Source organism: Acinonyx jubatus, chromosome B3, assembly GCF_027475565.1.
Source record: "Acinonyx jubatus isolate Ajub_Pintada_27869175 chromosome B3, VMU_Ajub_asm_v1.0, whole genome shotgun sequence".
Lineage (NCBI taxonomy): Eukaryota > Metazoa > Chordata > Mammalia > Carnivora > Felidae > Acinonyx > Acinonyx jubatus.
In genome coordinates this window covers 30,380,933-30,403,857 of record NC_069386.1, presented here as the reverse complement: position 1 = coordinate 30,403,857, position 22,925 = coordinate 30,380,933, and the positions used below count along the sequence as shown (strand labels likewise).

Genomic DNA, 22,925 nt, shown 5'->3' with positions numbered 1-22,925 from the left:
AGATCATGACCTGAGCCAAAATCAAGAGTCTGACACCCAACCACCTGAGCCACCCAGGTGCCTCTATGCCAAGAACTTAAATTTTTTATTTTTTTATTTAAAAAATTATTAACACATCCATTTTTTTTTTGACAGAGACAAGAGTGTCAGTGGGGGAGGGGCAGAGAGTGAGGGAGACACAAAATCTGAAGCAGGCTCCAGGCTCTGAGCTGTCAGCACAGAGCCTGACGTGGGGCTCAAATTCACAAACCTGAACCAAAGTCAGCCCCTTAACCAACTGAGCCACCCAGGTGCGCCTCTGCCAAGGATTTTAAAGCAGCCAATGTAAAAATGCCTCAAGTCTTAATAGAAGATACAAGGAAGCAGATAATAAGTTTTAGAACTGAAATCTGTAGTAATCAAAGTGAGAAATCAATAGATGGACTTATTAGAAGAAAGAATCCATGGATTTAAAGATAAATCCTAGAAATTATCCAATCTGAACAACAGCAGATAATTTGGAAAATAAGCACACAGAAACCAATAAAACAGAGTCTCGGACCTGCAGGACTGTAACATAAGCTCTAATATTCATGCCTTCAGAGTCTCAGAACGTGAGGAGAAAGAGGCTAGGACAGAAAAAAAATATGCAAAGAAATAATAGCTGAAAATCTCCCCAACATGGCAAAAGTTCCCTAAACCTGCAGAGTCCAGAAGCTGAATGAATCCCATGTGGGTCGGACCCAAAGAAATCCATGTTGAGCTACATCATACAATCAAACCGCAAGCTAAACAAGAGAAAAAAAAAAATCTTGAAAGCAGCAAGAGAGCAATGACACTTTACCTTATGGGGGGAGAAACTGTTCGAATGATCGTGGACTTCTCACCAGAAACCATAGAGGCCAAGTGGAAGAAGCACATTTTTCAGGCCCTGAAAGAAAATTTCAACCGAGAAGTCTATATTCAGCAAAAATCACCTCGAGAGTAAAGGGGGAAATCAAGATATTCTCCGATGAAGGGTAACTAATATAAGTTGTCACCAGCAGACCTAAAAATAAAAAGGCGAAAGGAGGATCTCTAATCAGAAGGGAAATGATGAAGGAATCTTGGAACATCGGGGAGTAAGAGCAATGGAAGGAGTAAAACTATGGATACGGTTAGACTTGAGCATTTTCGGTTCCGTTTGACAGTTGAAGCAAAACGTGGAACACTGATGGATGTGGTTTTCAGAGTATTTAGAGGGAATATTTCAGGTTATTATAAACAGGAGAGGGTAAGGGGAGGTAAGGTTTCTACACGGCACTTAGACAAAGCGTCGATACCAGTGAACCATGACAAATACGTGTATCGTATCTAGAACAACTAGTTCAGAGGCTGTGCAAATGTAATACACTCAAAAGCAACACCAAGTCAAAGTGGAATTCGAAACATTCAGGTGGCCCACGGGGGAGCAAGAAGACAAAAATGGAGAAATCGAATAAACAAAAATAAGGTGGCAAAAAGTCACAAGGAAGTTCAAAGTCTCCTCAAACGTTTAATATAAGCTTGATTTCCCAGGTAGCATTCCATCCTCAGTGGGGTCACAGAATCCCACAGGTACTTCTCTCATGGCCTTATAACATGGATTGTAATTTTGTGTTTAGTCATTTGCCTCTTTTATCATTCTGAGTTTGTTAAGGATGGGAATTGTATTCCCATGTTTGTATAGCCCCAGTGCCTAATAAAGTACTCCTCCAATAGATGGGGGAAAAGATAAAGACTTGAACAGATTTAAAGATGTTGAATGTAAAAAAATCCTTGGGGCGCCTAGGTGGCGTAGTCGGTTAGGCGTCCGACTTCAGCCAGGTCACGATCTCGCAGTCCGTGAGTTCGAGCCCCACGTCGGGCTCTGGGCTGATGGCTCAGAGCCTGGAGCCTGTTTCCGATTCTGTGTCTCCCTCTCTCTCTGCCCCTCCCCCGTTCATGTTCTGTCTCTCTCTGTCCCAAAAATAAATAAACGTTGAAAAAAAAATTTAAAAAAAAAACAAAAAAAATCCTTGAGTCTGTAATAGAAGAGTCTATAAAAGATGCAGTCCATCCCCCCAAAAGCCAAATCAGTCCTGATTTGTCACCATTGGATGTTATTGGACCAAATTTTTAGCCTGAAAATTGATAGTTAAAGGGAAAGAATTCAGATCTCTCCTGTGTTTTTAGCATTTCAGGATAACCAGATAACCTTAGTCAATGAGGTCCAGCTCTTCTTTACAGGAGATTTCTAGCTGAGGTAGAAGGAATGACAGAAAAACACCATTTTGTGACTTCCAGTTAAATACTTGATTGAAGCAAGGATCATCAAGGATAATAAAGCCATAAAGTGAAATGTTTATGTGATGTGAAACTGGTTATTTTGTGGTGCTAAAGAATCCCCTCCCATAAACAACCCAACCTCCTCAGTTGGTAAATGGTTGAAAACACTGGCCCAGCTACACAGTGGAATACTACTCAGAAAAGAAAAGAAAAGAAAAGAACTGATAATCATAATGACACAGATGGATCTCAAATGTACTATGCTAAGGGGCACCTCGCTGGCTCAGTTGGTGGACCTTGTGACTCTTGACCTCAGGGTAGTGAGTTCCAGCCCCACGTTGCACGTAGAGCCTACTTAAAAATGAAGTAAAAATATTTTAAAAATGCATTATGCTAAAAAACCAGACTCAAAAGACTACCTACTGAAGATTCCATTTATATGGTGTTATGGAGAAGGCAAAAACTATAGGGACAGAAAACAGATCAGTGGTTGCCAGCAGATGGGGTGGAAGTGTTGACCAATAAGGTGTATAGGCAAATTTTGGGTGATGGAAATGTGTTATCTTTTGACTGTCGTGATGGTTATGTGAGTGTATGTATTTGTCAAAACTCACACTTTAATAGGGTGAATTTTACTATATATAAATTATACCTTAATTTAAACAAAACAACCAACAAATAAATCACCCCGTAGATTGCTTAGTGGGCACAAGGTGTGAAACATACCTTTACAAAGCAGAGGTCTGGTGACCACCTCACCTGTGATCAATTTCAGCTGCACTAAAGTGGGACAACCAGATGTTGGGTGCCTCCTAATGTGAAGCAATTTTGGAGTACAGAGCAACACCTAAGAGAGATCTATCTAAGAAAACGTTCAGACAAATCCAGAATATGATGGGGCATCTCAACTGGCTTAGACTCCAGGAAGATCAAAAAAGAAAAAGAAAAAAGGGTGAGGTGGGTGGAAGAGGGTGGTTCAGTCCAGATCAAAAATGATTAAAGCTGGCCGCCTGGGTGGCTCAGTCAGTTAAGCGTCCAACTCTTGTTTTCCGCTCAGGTCATGATCTCGAAGATCGTGAGTTTGAGTCCTGCCTTGGGCTTTGTGCTGACAGCACAGAGCCTGCTTGGAATTCTCCTTTCCCCCTCCCCTCCCAGCCCTTCCCCCACTCCTCTCTCTCCTTTTCTCTCTCAAAATAAATAAATAAACCTTAAAAATGATTAAAGAGTCATATAATCCTTGATCGGACTCTGCTTTAAACAAACTAGCTATACAAGTCATTTTGGGGACAATTAGGGAAATCTGAATGTGGACTAGGTATTAGATGGTACTAATTTTATTAGGTATAGTAAACGTATTGTGGCTTTGTAGGATATTGCTTTTTAGAGATGCCTGTTGAGGTATTAGGGATGAAATGTCGTATTTTCCCCAGTTTACCTCAAAATACTTCCACCAAAATAAATGAGTAGATGGAGGAGGAGGAAGCAGAAGTAATAGGCAGGGGCAAATCAGGGCTATGGGTCAGGCACCTGTGCCTGCTCCACTGACGATGGAACGCAGGCTCCTTACAGAGGCCTCTTGAGACCAGACCTGACCTGACCTCACCTTGCTGTGTGTCTGTCCTCACCTCCCAGCCCTCCCCCCAGCCCCACCCCAGCCACACATGCCTTCTTTCAATGGGCCAATCCCTTTTCTGCCTGCAGGCCTTTGCAATGGCCTTTCCTTCCTTCTGGCATATCGTCCTGTCCCCCCCCCAGCCAGCTGTCTCCTGAGGACTCAGCCTAAGCGTCACCTCAGAGAGTCCCTCCCCCACAGAACCATCTGAAGTGGGTTCTGCTTCTCTGCCCGCATTTTGTTGCTCGGCTGCACTTGCCACCGGGCAGGTGGTGATGATGTTTCTGTTTATGTGTTCTGTCTGTACGTTGGCATTTAGAGGCCACCACCGGGTCCCCAGGGTCTGCGTTTATCACGCACGGGTGCGCGCCCAGCGCCCAGCTGCAGGCGCCTCGGCCTCGGGCCCTTGCTGCTGTTTCCTGCTGGCAGTGTCGACCCAGTCCGGGACTAGCCGGGTGACTCTCCCCGCCCCCGCCGGCCACGGAGACAGCTGCAACCCGAGACATCAGACCTGACCCCGCTGCTCGGCGCCGGCGGGAAGCCAGTTTTCCTCCTCCACCTCCCAGCCAGGTGACTGCCCCCAAACCTTTCCCGCACCCGGGGCCCCCAGCCCACCCCGCCCAGCCTCTGCCCTTCCCGAGAAACTACACTTCCCAGCAGGCGCGGGAGCGGAGACCTCAGCTCCCAGCGTGCTCTTAGGCGCGGCCCGGCCCCCGCGTTAACCCCTCAGTGGCCGCGGGCTGGCGGGAGCGGCGCGGGGCGCAGGTGTCCGGGGGCGTGGGGAAAAGCGGAGCTGAGGAGGGGATGAGATTAGAGGCCCTTGGGAAGGAAGGGACCTGGGGTTAGCCGAGGACGGGCAGCGAGGAGGAGGGTGAAGGGGAGGCGAACACTGCGGAAATTAGGAATCTGGACATTCACCTTTTCCCGAAAAACGAAACTTTTCTTTTCGGGTGCCAGCCCCCGACGGCGCTGAGGAGGTAAGGGAGTCTGCCCTAGCTAAACGGCCGCCTCTGTCCCACACACAACTTCGCCTTGATCTCGGCACGTCCAGAAAGAGGAGAGTGGCCATCTCCACTCCCTCGGCCCGGCAGGAGGGGGCGAGGGTGGGCGGGTGGAGTTTGCGTCCCTCCGCCCCGGGAGCTGACCTGGGCGTTTTCCTGTGACCCTCCTGGACCATGGCCTGGAGCTCGGGAGCCCTTCTTGTCACCCCTGTCCTCCCTCTGAGTCGTGGGGACCTGGTTCCAGCGCAGATGTGCCTGGAGATTCCTGCCTTCCCTCCTCCTTGTCCTCGCTCTGGTCCTGACCAGTAGGTGGTGGCAGGCTGGCCAAGCCCTGCCGGGGGGGGGGGGGGGGGGGGGGGTGGGGGGGGGGTGGGGGGGTGGAGTCTCTGGGGCCTCTTTATCCCAGCCCTGGCCTCCCAGGAAGGGTCAGGTTCACTCCCTCAGTAGTTGTGGACCAGATGCAGGCCAGGTCCTAAGAAGCGGAGTCATGGGCGAGTAGAGCTTGCACTCTGGGGTGGGAGTGGAGGTAGAGCCAGACAACAAGCAAGATAACTTCATATTCTGGGAGTGCCATGAAGAAGAGAACACTCTTAAGTGTCCCAGACAGAAGGGCCAGCAGAGGCAAAGACATGGGGATGGGAAGACAGTGTGCTTGGAGCAAACGAGTGAGGGGGAGTCTGGGAGGAAGTGACATGACCGTGTGGGCCCAGGAAAGATCCGGACTTTATTCTAAAAGCAGTGGCAGCTCATGAGAGCCCCAGGAGAGTGTTAAATAAGGCAGAGTCGCGCTTCCCCAGCCTGAGCTCCACAGTGCCCAGGGCTTCCCCAGCGCTTTCGGGTGGGACCCCGGGCCAGTCCTCGCTGGCCGCCTCCCGCTCTGACCCCCACGGCTCTCCTTTGCAAAATGGGCTGAGAATTTCCACCTCACAGGGGGACACTTGACCCAACCTGCTGTCATCTTCCCCCACCCACAGGGCCCAGCCACCCCTCCCACAGAATGCCTGAGGGCCCCGAGCTGCATCTGGCCAGCCGCTTCGTGAACGACGCGTGCAGGGGGTTGGTGTTCGGCGGGTGTGTGGAGAAGTCACCCGTCAGCCGCAACCCCGAGGTGCCCTTTGAGAGCAGCGCCTACTGCATCTCATCCTCAGCCCGTGGCAAAGAGCTGCGCCTGACCCTGAGCCCCCTGCCTGGGGCCCAGCCCCCACGGGAGCCACTGGCCCTGGTCTTCCGATTTGGCATGTCCGGCTCCTTCCAGCTGGCGCCCAGCGAGGCACTGCCTGCCCACGCCCACCTGCGCTTCTATACAGCCCCACCTGGCCCCCGACTCGCCCTCTGCTTCGTGGACATCCGCCGCTTCGGCCACTGGGACATCGGGGGCGAGTGGCAGCCAGGCCGCGGGCCTTGTGTCTTGCTGGAGTATGAGCAGTTCAGGTAGGCCCAGCACCAGGTGTGATGAAGTCTTGGGCTCCGGGCCTGGCTCTCTAATTAGCGCCTCGCTGGCCCGTGAGGGGCGAGTGTAGCCCCCTCTGGCCCTCAGTCCCTTCCTGTGTAGACCAAGACGGCGTCCTTTCCTGGGACAGCTCTCTGAGCTAATGGATGTGGAACCCCCAAACTGGTATGGGGGTGGGCAAGAGGATGGCTAGGCATACCCTGCGGACATATGGCCAGTTCGAGTCAGAGCTGGGGATCAGCATCCCACTCTTGTTTCTTGGTGCTCTCAGGAGGCTAAGAAGAAAGGTGAAGGGGCTTTAACAACCTGGTAAGAAGGGAGGCTGAGAAGGAAGGAATGGCTTCAAGGGGGTGGGCAGGGGACTGCCTAATGACATGGTTTCTGCATCAGGTTTTGTGGTCTCCCACATTCTGCCTGCCCACTGGTCTGTGACAGCCCATGGTCTCCTCTGTGGGAGGGGTAACACCAGGATGTAATGCATGTCACAGAGGATGACATGGTGGCAGCCCTTCCCTTCCTCTAAAGGTGAACTGTGTATGGGTTTCTGTTTCATGCCAAGCTCTCTTCTAGGCATTGGGCGTACAGCAATGATCAAGATGGATGTGGCCCCTGCTCCCACAGAGCTAAAGTTCAGATGGGCCAGGGGGGACAGGAGACAAAGTAGATGAATTCACATAGGTACACGCCTGAAGAAAAATCCAAGAGGTAGAGAATGACTCTAGGCTGGGTATGCGGGGGGGCGGAGGGGTGGCGGGGGTTGGCCACTCTAGGTGACATTTGAGCTGAGGCCTGCCTGATAAAAAGGAAGGAGCCGGGCTTGCAGAGTTCTAGAGGAAGAGCAATATAACAGACAAGCACCACAGACACGAAGGCCCACAGTGGACCTGGCAAGTCCTCCCTTCCTTGGGGACGGCGTGCTTTCTGTTGGCCCTCAGACTTGGTTGCCCGTGGGTCAGGGCGTCTCTAGCACCACAGAAGCCACTTGACTCCTGGCCTTTCCAGGCATGACCCCCAGTGCTCCCCAGGGAAGTGTCTGTCCTGGTCCTGGATTCCTCCCATCTTATCTTTCCTGGGAAGTCATGACACAAGTTAACTCTTTGCCAGCTGGCTCTGAAGTTCCTGTCACACGAGGAGGCATATTGGCCGTTTCTTTGGTCTCACAGCTGGGGAGCCTGCAGGGATCTGCTCCTCTCAGTGATCTGACCACCTAGGCTAATGTCCACTCTTACCTTCACCCCACACTCTGTCTTCTGGCCCCTACTTCATATGCTCCTCATGCCCATTACTGAGTCAGTCTTGCCATGGTCCTTCCCCACAAAGAAACAAGATGCATTTCCTCTTCGTGGTGGTGAGAAAGGATCCATGACCCCTGGAGGTGGGGTGGGGGCTGCTGGGACACTCACTAGCCAGGACTTGCCTTACACACCTGCTACACAGAACCAGTCCCAGCTTCCTTGGAGATCTTCAGGGTCTTGAGAAAAGTTGACCCCACCAAAGTCAAATCCTCAGAGCTAACCAATCAGAAGTTCTAGACAGGGAGTTTCAGACTGCAGGCAGAGTCTTGAATCTGAGGACTTTGGTGATATACCCACAACATATACAGACTCGTGTATTTCCTTGAACACATTGCTTTTGATTGGTACTTTTCACCTTTCATTGTGAATTACAGTCTTATTCTGATGTTCCCATTTAACGGATAGGAAAATGGAGGTTCCTGCTGCCAAACTAGCACTGAGGTTGGGGAAAGGGGAACGGGGACTCCCGTGTTCCTTCCTCTTGCACCCAGGAATAGACACTCCCAGCCCCTCTCCCCTATCCTGCAGCAAGGCATTAGGGATGGGGGTAGAGAATGGGTCTCACGGGCCCAGGCTGTGTTCCTCCAGGGAGAATGTGTTGCGAAACCTAGCGGACAAGGTCTTTGACAAGCCCATCTGTGAGGCCCTCTTGGACCAGAGGTTCTTCAACGGCATTGGCAACTATCTTCGGGCAGAGATCCTGTACCGGTCAGCAGGCAAGCCACGAGGACTAGGGAGGGCTGGGTGCACCCACATTCCCTACTACTTAGCCTGGCTCCCTCTCCACCCCACTTCAGATTGAAGATACCCCCCTTCGAGAAAGCCCGCGAGGTTCTGGAGGCGCTGCAGCAGCACAGGCCGGTGAGAGTGCAGGAAGGAATGTGCATGTACCTATCAGAGCAGGCCAACAAGTGTATGGCTGGGTCAGGTGTCTCCAGCTTAGCTCAAGTACATCCTTTCTTGGCTTTGGGTCCATTTCCCTTTCCCTGCAGTGTGGGGGGTAGGGGGTTGGGCGGGGGGTTGCTGCTAAGGCATGGTCTCTGAGTCCTGTCAAGCTCAGGGGTTCTGCTCCCCGGGACTCAGCTGCCTTCTCAGTGGTCCTGCGTCAAGCTGACAGCCAGGTCCTGCCCTGCCCCTTCTCCAGAGCCCGGAGCTAACCCTGAGCCAGAAGATCAGGGCGAAGCTGCAGAACCCAGACCTGCTGGAACTGTGTCACTCAGTGCCCAAGGAAGTGGTCCAGCTGGGTGAGGCCTGGGAGGCAACGATGGCTAACTACCTGTGCTTCAGCATGTTGTGTAACCTCAGGGCAATTCCTGCCCCACCTGGGGCATGGATGTTTGTAGATCTAGTTGTTGCTGAATGGACTAGGCCTACTCACTTGTCAGGTATCTGTATCCTCTGAGGTGCCCATGAGGCAGGCAGGACAAGGATTACCAACCCCACTCCAGGTTGGGAAAGCCATGGCCCAGAGTGGGGAAGACACCAGCCCGAGGGCATGCACAGCTGGAGGAGGGAGAGCCTCGGCCCTCTGACTCAGCCCATCAGCTATATAGCTGAGGTCTGGGCCAAGTTGACCAGGCTCCCCCTTCTCTCAGCCCGAGTCAGCCCTCTGACTTCCGCCTGGTTCCTCTGTCCCACAGGGGGCAAAGGTTACGGGCCGGAGAGCGGAGAGGAGGACTTCGCTGCCTTTCGGGCATGGCTACAGTGCTATGGCATGCCGGGCATGAGCTCCCTGCAGGACGGGCGTGGCCGCACCATCTGGTTCCAGGTTTGGGCCCTAATCTCACACAGTCAAATGGAGATCCCAAGGAAGCTAGTGGGGCAGACAGATCTGGGGTCACAGTGGGGCAGGAGCTGGGGTCTCCGAAGTGGAGATGCCCAGGGCCTGTCATGACCCCCAAGGATCACATTGTTCTGCATGGTCTATGTCTTCCCTGTGTTATGCCCCTCCCCTCCTCAATCCAAGGTCCCAGCTAGTACAGCAGCCCAAGGCACGGTGGCCTTGTTGGTGTCCTTCACCTGGGGAAGAGGGGGTGGTCAGAGAGGATTCTCACCTGAGGAGAAGCTCCACCGATCTGGAAGGATGGTGAGCTCTGCCTCTCCAAGAGAAGGTACCCCTGCCCCAACCAGGTTGATTCCTCAATTCTCCTCATTCCATTTCAGGGGGATCCCGGACCCCTGGCACCCAAAGGTAGGCTACTCCTATTGTAACAAGCTAGGACAGCACAAAGAACTAGATGGCCTGCAAGAACTACCTCACCCTTCTCCACCCCAGTCCCCACTCCACTCCCAGAGTGGGAGAGTCTGCAGAAAGGGGGCTGAGGCCGCAGGTCCCTCCAAGTCCAGTGTCAATGTCCTGCAGGGGGCAAGTCCCGCAAGAAGAAATCCAAGGGAGCACAGCAGGGTCCTGAGCACGGATCAGAGGTATGGCTCTCTCCTCTGCCGTGGTAGCAGCTCCCAGGTGCCCTCCCTTGACAATGGGGGGCAGTGGTGGGTCCTCATCAACCTCTGAACTGCTCACTGAGCCCCTTGAGGACCTGGCTGTCCTCTACTCAGGACCCTCTCCTTCCAAGCACGGCCCCTTCCAGAACACGTGGGGCACAGAGAGGCCTTTCTGAGCAAACTACAGCCTGGCAGCCCGAGGGGACCAGCCTCTCGCAGGACCCAGAAGTCCCCCTAGTCCCTAAGAAAGGAAGAAGGAGGGGGAGACCAACAACCTCAGGTGGGCAACAGGCCTTCCTCAGCATTGTCCTCTGGGGAGAGGAGGGGCACCACCAAATGGGCTGTACAGGAGGCAGGGGCGGGGGGGGTTGGGGGGAGTCCTCAGCCTGTGGTCTGAGCTGCCATCTCACCTGTCCTCCTCCCAGGCCCCCGCAGACCCCAAAAGATCAAAGCTGAGAATGGGGGGACCTGAGCCTCTTAGCAGGAGGGTCTCCCTGCTTGCATCCACCCCTTCCCTTTGCCTTGCCCTGGATCGAGGGGCCTGTGTAGCTTGCTGGAAGCAGGCTGGAGCTGAAGGTGCCTGGATGCCCCTGTGGCTGTTCCCTGCACAGCTATGATGTTTTACTGTACCCCACCTTCCCCATTTTTTAAGCCCATGTGAAAGATACTGTAATTTTTTTATAAACTAATAAACTTGAGCTTCTTGGCACTTCTTGGGCTGGCTGCAGAAGGCCAAGTTGGGAGGACCTGCTGCCTGACCCTGGAGACAGGAGAGCCACTGGGGCAAGGCAGACTGAGCCCCATCCCCGTCCTCAGGGCCCTGGCCCTCACGCAATAGTCTGCCTCTGCAGGTACAACCTGTCAGAGGTAGCACAGAGATCCCGGCCCTCAGCAGGCCCTCCAGTCCAGAATTCCCAGCACTGACATTGGTCAGTGCTCCTCTCCTAGTGGGTGGCTCATCAGAAGCCCTGGCTTCCTCCCCAGGGGAGGAACTTCTTCTCACAGATCCCCTAGCCACCCTGTGGCCACTGAAATCCCAAATCTCTCCCAGGGGCTGCAACCCAGACCCTGTAGATCTTGCCCTTGCCCCCAAATGCCTGGGGAAAAGTCTTCCTCCCTTGGGAGTCTGGGGATAGGCCCTTTGGGAGTGCAGGGACTATAGCAGGGTTCCTGAGTCAAGGGTTTATTGTTCAAGAGGTGATGAATCAGGCTGGGGAGGTGGAAGTGAGCACCGCCCCCCCAGGCCTTCCACAAACAAAACCCCACCCTCAAGAGGCTCAGTTTGGTGGGGGTTGCAGCACCAGCAACAGGGACTGCACTTGGAAGGGAGAAAAGGTGAGCTTCAGGCGGTCGTCCTGAAGGGGCAGGTGGCCAGCGGGGTCGCGCCGCTCCAGGAGGTCGCAGCTGGAGAACAGGAGGGGTCACGAGGTCCCCGCGAGGGCAGGACTCCTACCCCCACCCCACGCCCCCACTCACAGGACGGCCTCCTGAACCGGCAGCGACGTGTGCAGCCAGCAGTCGACGTGGCTGCCGTGGGCCTCGTACAGCCGGAGGACCAGCGAGCGGCCCTGGGGGCTGGTCTCCGCCTGCGGAGGGAGGCGGGCGGTGGGCGGGGCCGAGGGTGGACCCAGCCGGGGACCCCGCCCCCGGCGCCACGCGGCCCCTTGCCTGTTTGACCGTCTCCAACACTACCGCAGGCGAGGACACCGAGAAGGCGCTCCAGGCGGCAGCGGGTGCCGGGCCCGGGGCAGGCAGCGCCAACAGGGGGAAGTTGAGGCTGTAGGCAGCGGGGATAACGCCAGCGTCCTGGAATGAGCCTGGAGATGGGGGTACGGGCGTGAGTGTGCTGGCGTTTTCCTCACCGGCCGCTGCGAGAAACCGGCTCAGAGAAGGGCAGAGAAGCGCCCGGCAGCAGCCCTCACCTTTGTGCGGCATCAGCGCATAGGTGAACTCGTGGCGTCCCATGTCAGCGGTGGCGTCGGGGGCCTTAGGTGCCCGCAAGCTGGGGTGGAGAGGGTGGGTATGGGCCGGGCTGGAGCTGCTTCAGCTAGGAAGACCTGCGCCCCCACACCAGCACCCCGGGCCTGGCGGGCACTCCACTCACAGTGAGAGGCTGAGGACGTTGCCTCGGACTGAGGCGCCATACTTGCAGTCATTGAGCAGGGCCAGCCCGAAGCCGTGCTCCGACAGATCCATCCAGCGGTGGGCCCACACCTGGAGGGCAGACCCCAGACTCACTTGGTGGCCCTGCCTCCTCGTGCTCCAGAGCTCCTGTCACTACCCTGAGGGCCAGCCCTGGGGACCACAGGATTGAATTCCAGCTCTCACTACGGGAGACCCTGGGCACACCACCCAACCTGTCCGGGCCTCAGTTCTTCCTCTGCGAAATGGGCCTACCAGAATTTACCCCACCAAATGCGCATGAGTGTCAAACTAAACAAAGCATTTAGCAACAATGCCTAGCACAAAGTAGGAGCCAGCAAATCTTGATCACGGTTTGCTGACCCTACACCACACAACCACGCCCTCCCCAGCCGGGCAGGATTCAAACCCCCACCCCACCCCATGTCAGACCTCAAATCGAGCCCAGTCCCAGGAGGTGTTGTGGTGGGTGGGCCGCTGCAGATGCCCGAACTGGACCTCATAGGTGGCCTGGGGGCTCCGCACACGGGCGGGGAACTCCACCTTCAGGAACTTGTGGGCCTCGTGCCAGTGCACCTGGAGTGGGAGGCCAGACGCACACAGGCCTGGGCGGCTCCCCCCTCACCAGCCACACTGGGGGAGGACGCCCACCATGCTGCCCTCTGCTACCTCGGTGTGGAAGCGGACGTAGGGGCAGCCAACATCCAGCACAACCTCCTGGCTGAGCCGACTGTTGGGGCCGATCTGCAGCAGGAACCAGGCACTGCCCCGCATGCCACCCTCGATGCCCACTGCCAAGGTCCCTGCCTGGCCCCGCACTGGCTTCCTGTGGGGCGGTGTGGCAGACCTGAGCCAGGGCAGGCTGATGGAGGGGGCCCACCACCGCCCGGGTCCTGCCCATGCCGTACCGTGTCTCCAAATGGTAGTCCATGACATCCCATGCATCCCAGTACAGGGGGACATCATCGAACAGCACAAACTGATTCCCCACGGTGCCCTCAGCAATGGCTTCCCTAGAAGGACACGGGGTTGGTGCTTTCGAACTTTATGATCTTGGTCTCTCCAGCTGCTTAAAGTGGGGTGGGGGCAGGGAGAGTAGGCCCAAAGGACAAGGGGATTCCTAGCCCAGTCTGCCCTGCTTCATGTGTGGGTTGCAGTCCAGACCCACTGAAGGGCTGCCGTGGGTAGTGCTGTGGCCAGGAGACAGAGGGAACAGGGTCTGGGGTCTACTTGTCAGGCACTGGAAGAGGGCAATAGGAGTTGGCACCTGCCAGAGGCCACCAGCACCAGGGACGTCAGGCAGCCGGTTGGGTCCAGCCTCACCCGGATGATGCCGTTGTCCAGAGTCACAGAACCGTCAGTCTTGGTGGGAGGGGTCCTTGAAGCTGAGTCTGCAGGGGCTTCCCACAACCAACAGCACCCCCAGCCCAGCCCCACCTCACCACTTGCTCCAGGCTGGGGAGCTCAGCATCCCCATGTTGTTAGGGACGGCCCAGGACGGGCCCTGCCCACCAGGACGTGCCTACACTTACCTCTTGCACTACAAACACGGGCTGCTGGGGCGGCAGGGGCTGCAATGAGGTGGGGGCAGGAGCATAGCCCATGCTGGGCACTGTCACCAGGGCTGGGGATGAGGCGCAGGTATCAGTGCAGCCTCCCTGCCCTTCTACGAGCCTTGTTCAGGGGGGCGGGAGGAGGGGCAGATACTTCCACTACTATTCTCCAGCCTGGGGCACCCCAGGGCAGTGACCCCCAGGGCAGCGTCCCCAACTCTGGGTCGGGCCTCGGTCCCTCCTACTGCAGTGGCAGCTTTTCTCTCCAGCTCATACCTAGGCTGTGGGCCCCACCAGGCCTGGGCAGGGCCAACACTTCAGTGCGCTTCCAAGGCAGCGTGTTGACAATGAGGAGGCCCTCAGGACCTGGCTCCCCAGCACACAGGGCTGTGGCTGCAGCACTGAGCAGTGTGTTGCCATGGGCACGGATGTCTGAGGAGAGACTGGCTGGTCACGGGTGGGCAGTGGGTCTGAGACGACCCCTGAGTATCCCATAGGACACCCTCAGGGCTCCACCCTTGGCATCGGGGACAGCGGCGGGAATGTCATCAGCCTCACCTTCATAGTGGCACATGGCTTCCTCTGCCACCAGCTCGATGCAGCTGCCGGTCACCACATCATGGAACTGGTTCAGGAGCAGGAGCCTGCAGGAGCCAAGGACAGGGATGGGGAAGGCCGGGAAGGGTGGCCACAGAGGTGTCGGGGAGGAGGTCAGGTTGGTGGCAGGGGCCAGAAGCCAGGCTGACCTCCAGAGGTCCTGCAGCTGGGCTGCCGGGTACAGGAACTGGGCGCTGCGGGCCACGGCCAGGCTGCTGAGCAGCTCCACGTCATGCAGGATCCGCTCACACTCCCGGTTTCCCTTCTTGATCTGAGCAGGGATGGGGGGGATCTGTCCCAGGACACCTTCCAAGCCCTCCCCTGCTCAGAACCTGAGGCTCCCCAGGGCCTTCCGGATAAAGCCTCTTGTGGCTGACCTGCCCCGCATGCCTTCATCCTCTCCCCTCAGCCCACACCCACCCTTCTTCAGGGACACCCAGCCCTGTCTCTCCTCCAGGCCCCTGACCCATTCAGCTCCGGTACTTTTCTCCCCTCAGCGCCTCCCTGGAACACAAACCTCCTCCCCCAGGTCTAGACTAGACTCTATCCCCCACTTCCTCCTCTAACCCTCTGCAGACCCTCCCCGCTGGGCTCAATGACCAGCTCCTGACCTGGGCATGGGTGGTGTAGGTGCCATTATGTAACTCCAGAAAGAGCTCCCCAACCCATGTGCACAGCTGCCCTGAGTCGGTCTCCAGTGCCGAGAAGAGTCTCCCCGGAGAAGACAGCTGCACCCTGAGGGGGACCACAGCCTGGGTCTCCCAGTCTTGGGGCTACTACGTGGCTCACCCTTCCTCCACGCCAGAGTGGACAAGAGATCCAGCCCCAACAGAAAGGAGCCACCCCCAGAAAGTTCCCTGTCCACACAAAGCCAGTTCTGGACACGCCAGGAGAGTTCTCTCTCTGGTAGGTTTAAGCTCCTTCCCACCATCAGCTTTTTCCCCACCTCTCCCCCAGGGTGGGAGCTGGGAAGGGCCAGTGGTCTGGGATTGGAGCAGGATAAGGTTCAGTGGAGGAGTTGGACCCAACGTTTGAGCAGAAAGCAGGGCTGCGCAAGGGTAGAGTGAACAGTGAGGGCTGCCGGAGGGCCAGGTCCAACCTGGGCAGCCCATCTGTGTTGTGCAGCCGCTTCAAGCGGTCCACCATCATCTGGGTGGGGCCACCACCCCCATCCCCAAAGCCGAAGAGGAAGGCACTGTGGTTGGTCCGCCCCTTGTCCCTGTTTTTGACCACGGTCTTCAGCACCTGGACAGGTGGGGATAGGTCAACATGGGTCAGCTGAGAACAGGACACCCAGCCCTCTCCGGCCTGCCGCCCCCGCCCCCCCCCCAACCTCAGCCACTAGGTGCCCTCTCACCTCCTCCACACTGCCCTGCATCCCATATGAGTCGCCAGGTGGGAAGTGGGCCAGCACACGGGAGCCATCCAGCCCCTCCCAGAAAAAAGTATGGTGCTGCGGGTAGGGAGATAGGAGAGCGGCCAGAGTCAGGGCATTCTGGACCTGTCCTACCTTTGTGTAACCCTGGGGAGGCACGGCCTCTCTGGGTGGGGGTTGGGTGGTCTGTCCAGGACCCCTTAATGAGGGCGAGATGAACGTTCCATGTGGGGCCCCTGGCCCCTGAGGTCTGCTCACCGGGAAGGAGTTCACCAAGTTCCAGCTCAGTTTTTGGGTCAGGAAGTGCCGGATGCCACAGCTGCGCATGATCTGGGGGAGCTGTGCCGAGTAGCCAAACGTGTCTGGCAGCCAGAACTGCGGGGAAGAGGGCCTCTGGGACAGGGGAACCAGGGCTCTTGGTGGAACAGCCCCAGCCTCAGCCTCTCAAGGTCAAGCTCCAACCCCATCTGCCCGCAGGTGCAGCAGCTCCCAGCCTACCTCAGAGCACATTTTCCCAAACTCCTGCAGGAAGAAGTTCTGGCCCTGTAGGAACTGCCTCACCATGGCCTCTCCACTGGGAAGGTTCCCATCCTGGCAGTGAGTGAAGACGGAGGTAGCCAGCGTCAGCATAGATGGGGAATAGGCCGGAGATCTGGCCACCCCCACCTCACGTGTAAGAGAAACCGCGGCTGACATAGGGGTTACAGCCAGTGCCCAGAGGGGTCCATCTCCTCCCATCAGGCGCAACTGTCTGCCTGCTGGAAGGGGAGGTATCCAGGGTGGAGTCACGAAGACAGCCCGCCACAGTACTTGAGGCCCTCCTCCCCCTTGGGGTCCCGGGCCTTGGGATTCCGTGGACTAGTAAGTGCTGCCACAGAGGGGGTATGAAGGGCATGCAGAAAGCCACCTACCGGCAAGGCCGAGTGGGGAAGGCTATTTTGACAGGGTGGCCTGAGGTGGAGGGGGCGCAGATGGTACTTACCATCTCCACCCAGGTGCCCCCCACAGGCACAAACTGCCCGCGGCAGGCGAACTCCTGGAGTCGGGCATGCAGGCCAGGATAGTGGCTCTTTACCCACTCGAGCTGCTGCGCCTGTGGGCAGATGGAGCCCGAGCCGGTCTGAAGTGACCAGGACACCACCCGGGCCTGAGCGTCTGGAGCCAGTGGGCAGCTGAAGGTGGGGAAGAGTCCTCCTCCTCAGAAGCCCTCAGAACCTCACCCTTGGCCCTACTGGGCTCCAGGTGCCCCCACACGGCTGTCCCTCTGACCTGGGAGCAGGCAAAGATGAATTCAGGGTTCTGCTCCATGAGCTGCACAGCTGTCACCCAGCTCCGGGCACATTTTCGCACAGTCTCCTTGAAGGGCCAAAGCCAGGCTGGACAGGAGGGGAGGGGCGCAGAGGTGGAGGGAGAGCAGCAAGGTCCACAACTCCTCACAGATCTCCAGCCTCATCCCTGGCTCCCAGCACCAGACCAGGCCCAGCCTGGGCCTCCGGAGGGCTGTCCCCCCACCACCCCAGGCCCCTTTCCCTGCAAGGCCCTGTGGCACCCCTCCTGAGCTCTCAGTTCAAAACACACCAGCAAGGTGCAAGTAGGGGGTGGGGAAAGGAGGCTGTCAGCTTTATAGGTCAGGAAATGGAGGCCCCACACCCTGAAATAGCCTCACTCTGAGGCTGAGACCCCACCCCACCCCTGAAAGGATTCTATAAAAGGTGGCAGGGTGTTAACACATTGAGGGATATCCCAGAACAGGGGGCCACAGCATCCCGAGATGGACCTGCTGGGACCAGCTATCCTGCATGAAGCCCTCCAGCCTCCTGGCCTCTAGGCCTCAGATCCTTCCTTACCAGCCCAGAACCCCCACACTCCACTGCAAACCTTGGCACAGCAGAGAAAGCCCTTGTTCTGTGGTTCAGAAATGTTAGCTGCATCGGAATCAGTACCTTGGGGAGCTTGTAAAAATGTAGATTTCCCACAAGCCTCACAGATGCTGCAAACTCATCAAGTCCAAAGCTAGAAGCCTGCCCCTGCGCTTGAGCCCCTATCTTAATTACTTCTAGGCCAGTCCTGTCTGAGTACTTGGACACTCTTGTCAAACTTACTCATTCTCACTCAGTTCCAAGATCACCTCCTACAGGGAGCCTCTCTTGAGTTCTCCTGACCTTCCTCCGTTATGGCCCCATCTCTGTCTGCCTATTTTATAGTCACCAGTCTCTATAATCCTACCTCCCACTATCTGGCAGGGGGCCACATGGGGCATCAGATTTTGTCGAAAGAATAAATGAAGCGACACAGTCCAGGCCCCTGACCCCATTTTACAAACGGGGAAAACTGAGGTCCAATAGGGGTAAGAATTTGCTGGGGATGACACAGTGCTTCCAGCGCACATCCAGGGCTTCAAGGGCACTCCTGCTTCCCCCACCAACCTGGCCAGCTGCTGCCCTACCTGTATCAATGTGGCAATGCCCCATGGCATGGATGGTATGTTGACTTTCTCCTCCACGTTGGCCAAAGAACCTGGAGGCCAGGGCCTGCGCCACTGGGAAGGTCTCAGGCTGGGCAGGGTCACACACGTTCACCATCTGGTTGGCTGTGTACAGGGCCTGGAAGCTGCGCTGGTTGTCCTCCCCAAGGCCCTGCAGCAGGGTTCGGTCCCTTAATCCCAGTCTCAACCAAGTTGAGTCTCCAGAATTAGGCCCTGGCTGACCTCTCAATGGCTCTCAGCACAGCTCCTCCCTACCTCTGACCCTTTGCTCCTTCTGGTTTCCCCTGCTTAGCACTGTCTCCCTCCTCCCCTTTACATAGGGAAATCCTTTCAATACTCAAGCAGGCAGAAACACTCTCCCTAATCTGGATTCCCAGACTCCCAACTATCTGACACAAGAAATAACCTGCTCCTGGGGGCCAGGAAGGGCTCTAGAGTGACTAGGTGAGACAGGGGTGTCGATTACCTTGGCTATGCCCAGTAGCAGCTCTAGATCCACCAGGAGCCTGTGGACATCCCGGCGGAACACAGCCAGCTCAGCCCGGCTCACCTGGAACATCTTCTCTGGGTCAGGGGCTGCGATCATGCTTCCTTTCCCGGCCCCCAGGAGCCCATTGCAGGCTACTTCCACGTAGAGGGTCAGGCTACGAATGTGGACAGGCAACCTCAGGCCAAGGGACTAGCAGAAGATCCTGGGGGCTTGGGGAGCCAGAACCAAGGGAGCATCCATCTGGCCTCTCCCTGTTCGCCTCCAGGATCCACTACCCAGATCCCACAGTATCTGAGGTGTGTGGACAAGAAGGTCATGTTCTGCTGATGAGGGTCCTGCTTTAGGCAGGGACAATGAGTAGCCAAGTTCGGAACTGTGTGAATTATGCTGCTGCTTAGCCTTTTGTTTCCATTTCCACAGCTGTCTTTACAATACACGCCCTTGGTCTCAGAACCCTCTTTGCCGATTAAAAACGTGTTTGGATCCTCCAGGTCCAATCCTTCAGAGCAAAGAGCCAGCAGCCAACATGGGGCAGGGCCATTCTTTGGAGTGACACAGTAGTCTGTGTTGTGGTTCTACTTAGACTTCAGTGAACAAACACGACTTCCTTGGGGAAGCCTACCCTAATCCACCTCCCACCCCTCTCCTAAATCTGGAACAGCTTTCCCATATTGAGCTCCCAGTATTTGCATTCAGAGCCGCCATTGGTTTTGTAATTTTGTAAGTATCTGTGAGTCCCCCTTGCTGTCAAGGACCAGATTACTCGCTAACCCTGTCCTAGTATCTGGAAGCATCAGATACAGTGTTCAGTAAACATTAGAGGGGCACCTGGGTGGCTCAGTTAGTTAAGCATCCAACTCTTGACTGTGGCTCAGGTCATGATCTCATGGTTCGTGAGTTCAAGTCCTGTGTCAGGCTCTGCTCTGACAGCACCCTGCTTGGGATTCTCTCTCCCTCTCTCTCTGCCCTTCCCTCATTAGACGCATATGTGTGCGCACACTCTCTCTCTCAAAATAAATGAACATATTAAAAAAAAAACAAACATAAAATAAATAAAAATAGGGGCACCTGGGTGGCTCAGCCAGTTAAGCATCCAACTTTGGCTCAGGTCATGATCTCCCTGGTTCGTGGGTTAGAGCCCTGTGTCAGGCTCTGTGCTTATAGCTCAGAGCCTGGAGCCTGCTTGGGATTCTGTCTCCCTTTCTCTCTGCCCCTCCCCCACTCACCCTCAGTCTCTCTCTTTCTCTAAAAAATAAATAAAAATAAAACAATAAAAATAAATATTAGAAAATATAATAATATTATGTTGGAGTTTTTAATGGTGACATAAAATGCCCATGTTATAATATGGGATGGAAAAAATCAGAATGCAAAATATCAAAGAAATACAACCTTAACTAGTAAGAACTATGCCTGAATGAGTTCCTGTGGTGAAGGCTGAAATGTTAATAACGGTCATCTCTAGGTGATGGGATAATGGGAGTCATTTACTTCTTTGTGCTTTCCTGTATTTACCACAAGAAGGCAGATATTATCTTTCTAGGCAGGAAAAAAAATCCTATTCTTTAAAAACTGTGAGATTTGAGGATGCTTGTGTTGGAGGTTGGCGTTTCTGGGTCACGCTGGACTTCAGCTCTTCCTCAACCACTGGTGGTCAACTAGAGCACAGGAACTCACTCACCTCCGGGGGTCTCCTTCTTCCAGCCTGTCAGTCAGGACATAGCTGGTCTTCTCTCCCTCTTTGGTCAAACCCTTATGGGGAATGAAGTGAGAGACAGGGCCTGAGGCTTTTGAACAGTTCAGGTGAAGTTTAAGCTGAGGGAGGCCAGGCCTCTCTGCCTAGTCCTCAGCCCTGGCTCCTCTCTCCCATGCAAGGCCAGGATTGACAAATTGGGGACCCCTGATAGCCAGTGCCCAACCTCTACAGAAGCTGGAGTGCCATGAGCACGAATGGCACCCGTTTACCAGCAGAAAAACCCCTGGTCTTATGGGAAGAGTCCTGGGCAGGTATTAGGATGTCTGGGTATGGCTTCTGGTGGCCTCTGTACCACTGAATAAGTATCTGAAGGGGAACTCTATGAAGTCAGATGCAGGGTTGCCTCATTCCTTGCTAAATCCCCAGTGCTTAGTACAGGGCCTGGCCCAGAGAGGGCACTCAGGAGACATCTGCTGAGCCAATGGAAGGAGAGAGAGAGGGAGGGAGGGGTTTGCCATCTTTCCATACAAAAACAACAAGAGTCCTAACCTGAGACAGGAAGTTAGTCTAATTGGAATGGAGGCTGAGCAAGTGAACTGACCGCTAGATCTCAGTTTCTTCATCTGTAAATGGGCATAAAGACCCACCACATAGGACTGTAAAGATTAAACCTGATATGGGTGGATGCATAAACAAGACAGTCAATAGTTATATCTGGGGAACTGGGAATGGTGTGGCAGGGAGAGAGCCATTACTTCAGGGGAAGAGGACTTGCATTTATACTTTATACCATCGAGAACCATTTGAAAGTCTCCCCTCGTAAGTATATGCTACATATAATAAAAACTAGGTTATGAAAAACTTAAAAGTGTTATGGTCTGCAAAGCCAACAGTCTTGGCACCTGGCACCTAGTAGAGGGTTAATAAATGGATCTGCTGTATTTATTATTATTGTACTTGATTAGCAACTATATTCAGCCCAGAATGGGAAGGTGGCCAGTCAGTGGCAGCTGTTGGTTTAGCACTAATTGTGTTAGGACCTAAAACCATCCACTGAACTTCCCACTATGAGAGGGACCAATTACACTGGGGCCCAAGTGGCAACTTCCCCAATCCTGATATCCTGATACCACCCTGCAGGCAGAGCCACTAAGCTGTGGCTTCTTCACAGACAAGGGCTGAAATGGGGCCCTACCTATCCCTAGGGCAGGGCTCCTCACCTGGACAGGCTCTCCATCTCTCCACACCAGGCCTTCTCCATCACTTTCCCAGCGAAGGTGAACTTCCTGACCCACCCATGCCTCCGGAATGGTCAGCTCCACCCGAAACCAACAGGTCCACCATCTGCAAGACAGCCATTGAGATGGGCCTAGGGGGTCGAAGCCCTGTCCTTTTGCCACACTTCCTCGGATTAAGGGTCAGCAGGGACTGGAGACTGTCTCCAAGCATCTGCAGCGTCACAAGGTAGTCAGCTTTGATCCACAAGAAAGGAGCAACAAGGTGTGCAGCAAGGTGAGGGGAAAAGGCAGAAGTCAGGGGTCTGTAATCCGTGCTAGAGTGCCTTTCCTAACGGGTAGGCTCTAGGTACTGGGAGGAGGGAGGGGCGGGGGATGAAAACTCTCCCACGGAAACTGAGAGACCAGGGAGCTGTTTCCAGCAGAGGGCGCTGCTCCTCCCCAAGCGGCTGTCTAGGACCTAGGGCCGCAATGGAGGTGTGGCCCTTAGAGGGGGTGAGCGAGAGGGGAGGGGCGCTGCCCACTGGCCCCACCCTGCCCCCGGGCGTTACCCACGTGGGTCCAAAGCTGTCGCCGATCTGCGCTGGGCGGAACTCCTGCCGGACCGCCTCCTGGTACGGTAGCCTCTCGGGCGTCTGGAAGCTGGAGAGCGCGGCCACCGGGCAGCTGTCCCCGAAGAGCCTGGGCGGGAGGGACGGGTGGGCGCGGGCTCGAGGCCGCCCCTTGCCGCCCGTGGGCCAGTCGGCGGATGGGGACGCGCGTTCCCTTGACCCGTCGCCGAGAAGGCTGCCCCACAGCACAGCGTCTCCCGACCCCTCCTCCCGGGCCCTTGCCCAGTCGGCGGCGGGCACTTCATCCCTCGGCCCCGGTGGCCGCAGCTTGAGTTTCCCCCCGGAAGGGAAGGCTGAGGCGCGCGGCCGCGGCCGGCCGGCGCCCTGGGCGGGAGGAACCCCACCTGCCATGGAGGTTACAGTCGGTAAAGTAGAGCGGCGACACGAATTTCTCCACCCGCTCCAGCGTAGTGCGCCAGTGCTTCAGGGCCGGCGCCGCCATCGTCGCGCGCCCACTCCTCTCCCCGGAAGGCCCCTGTCGTTGCCGGCGCGGCCCACGGTCGGGAACCAAAGGTTCCGGGGCCGAAGGGCGCCTTCCAGCCCCGGGCAGCTTTTCTTGGAACACTGGCGGCTCTCGGAAGTCCCGCTACACTGAATCTTGAACGTGCAGCTGAGAGCCAAGCAGCGGCTTCCGAGGCTATCTCGTCTGAACCGGCAGGCCACTGGGCAAATCCCT

General features: G+C 55.9%; 2 protein-coding genes across 3 annotated transcripts; one reads left to right on the top strand and one right to left on the bottom strand.

Moving 5' to 3' along the window:
• Window positions 1-4,591: 4,591 nt before the first annotated feature.
• Window positions 4,592-10,774, top strand: NEIL1 (nei like DNA glycosylase 1). The gene is made up of 10 exons (XM_015077271.3): window positions 4,592-4,854; window positions 5,853-6,309; window positions 8,212-8,331; window positions 8,421-8,484; window positions 8,768-8,867; window positions 9,264-9,391; window positions 9,787-9,814; window positions 9,986-10,047; window positions 10,180-10,345; window positions 10,491-10,774. The coding sequence occupies exons 2-10, from the start codon at window positions 5,876-5,878 to the stop codon at window positions 10,535-10,537; spliced, it is 1,149 nt and encodes a 382-aa protein (XP_014932757.2). The 5' UTR covers window positions 4,592-4,854; window positions 5,853-5,875; the 3' UTR covers window positions 10,538-10,774.
• MAN2C1 (mannosidase alpha class 2C member 1) lies at window positions 10,631-22,915 on the bottom strand. Of its 2 annotated transcripts, XM_027067807.2 has the most exons (26): window positions 22,594-22,890; window positions 22,194-22,319; window positions 21,624-21,747; window positions 20,389-20,459; window positions 18,684-18,861; window positions 18,179-18,368; window positions 17,002-17,108; window positions 16,715-16,825; window positions 16,231-16,323; window positions 15,991-16,107; window positions 15,715-15,810; window positions 15,457-15,602; window positions 14,969-15,092; window positions 14,507-14,628; window positions 14,319-14,404; window positions 14,037-14,192; window positions 13,740-13,831; window positions 13,475-13,569; window positions 13,116-13,220; window positions 12,877-13,033; window positions 12,640-12,783; window positions 12,170-12,279; window positions 11,988-12,067; window positions 11,734-11,882; window positions 11,542-11,651; window positions 11,233-11,469 (listed from the first exon to the last, which is right to left on the bottom strand). In XM_027067807.2, the coding sequence occupies exons 1-26, from the start codon at window positions 22,689-22,691 to the stop codon at window positions 11,343-11,345; spliced, it is 3,114 nt and encodes a 1,037-aa protein (XP_026923608.1). In that variant the 5' UTR covers window positions 22,692-22,890; the 3' UTR covers window positions 11,233-11,342. The 2 variants fall into 2 exon arrangements, with proteins under 2 accessions (XP_026923605.1, XP_026923608.1); XM_027067804.2 differs by lacking the exon at window positions 11,988-12,067 and having other exon boundaries at window positions 10,631-11,469; window positions 22,594-22,915.
• Between the last annotated feature and the right edge of the window lie 10 nt (window positions 22,916-22,925).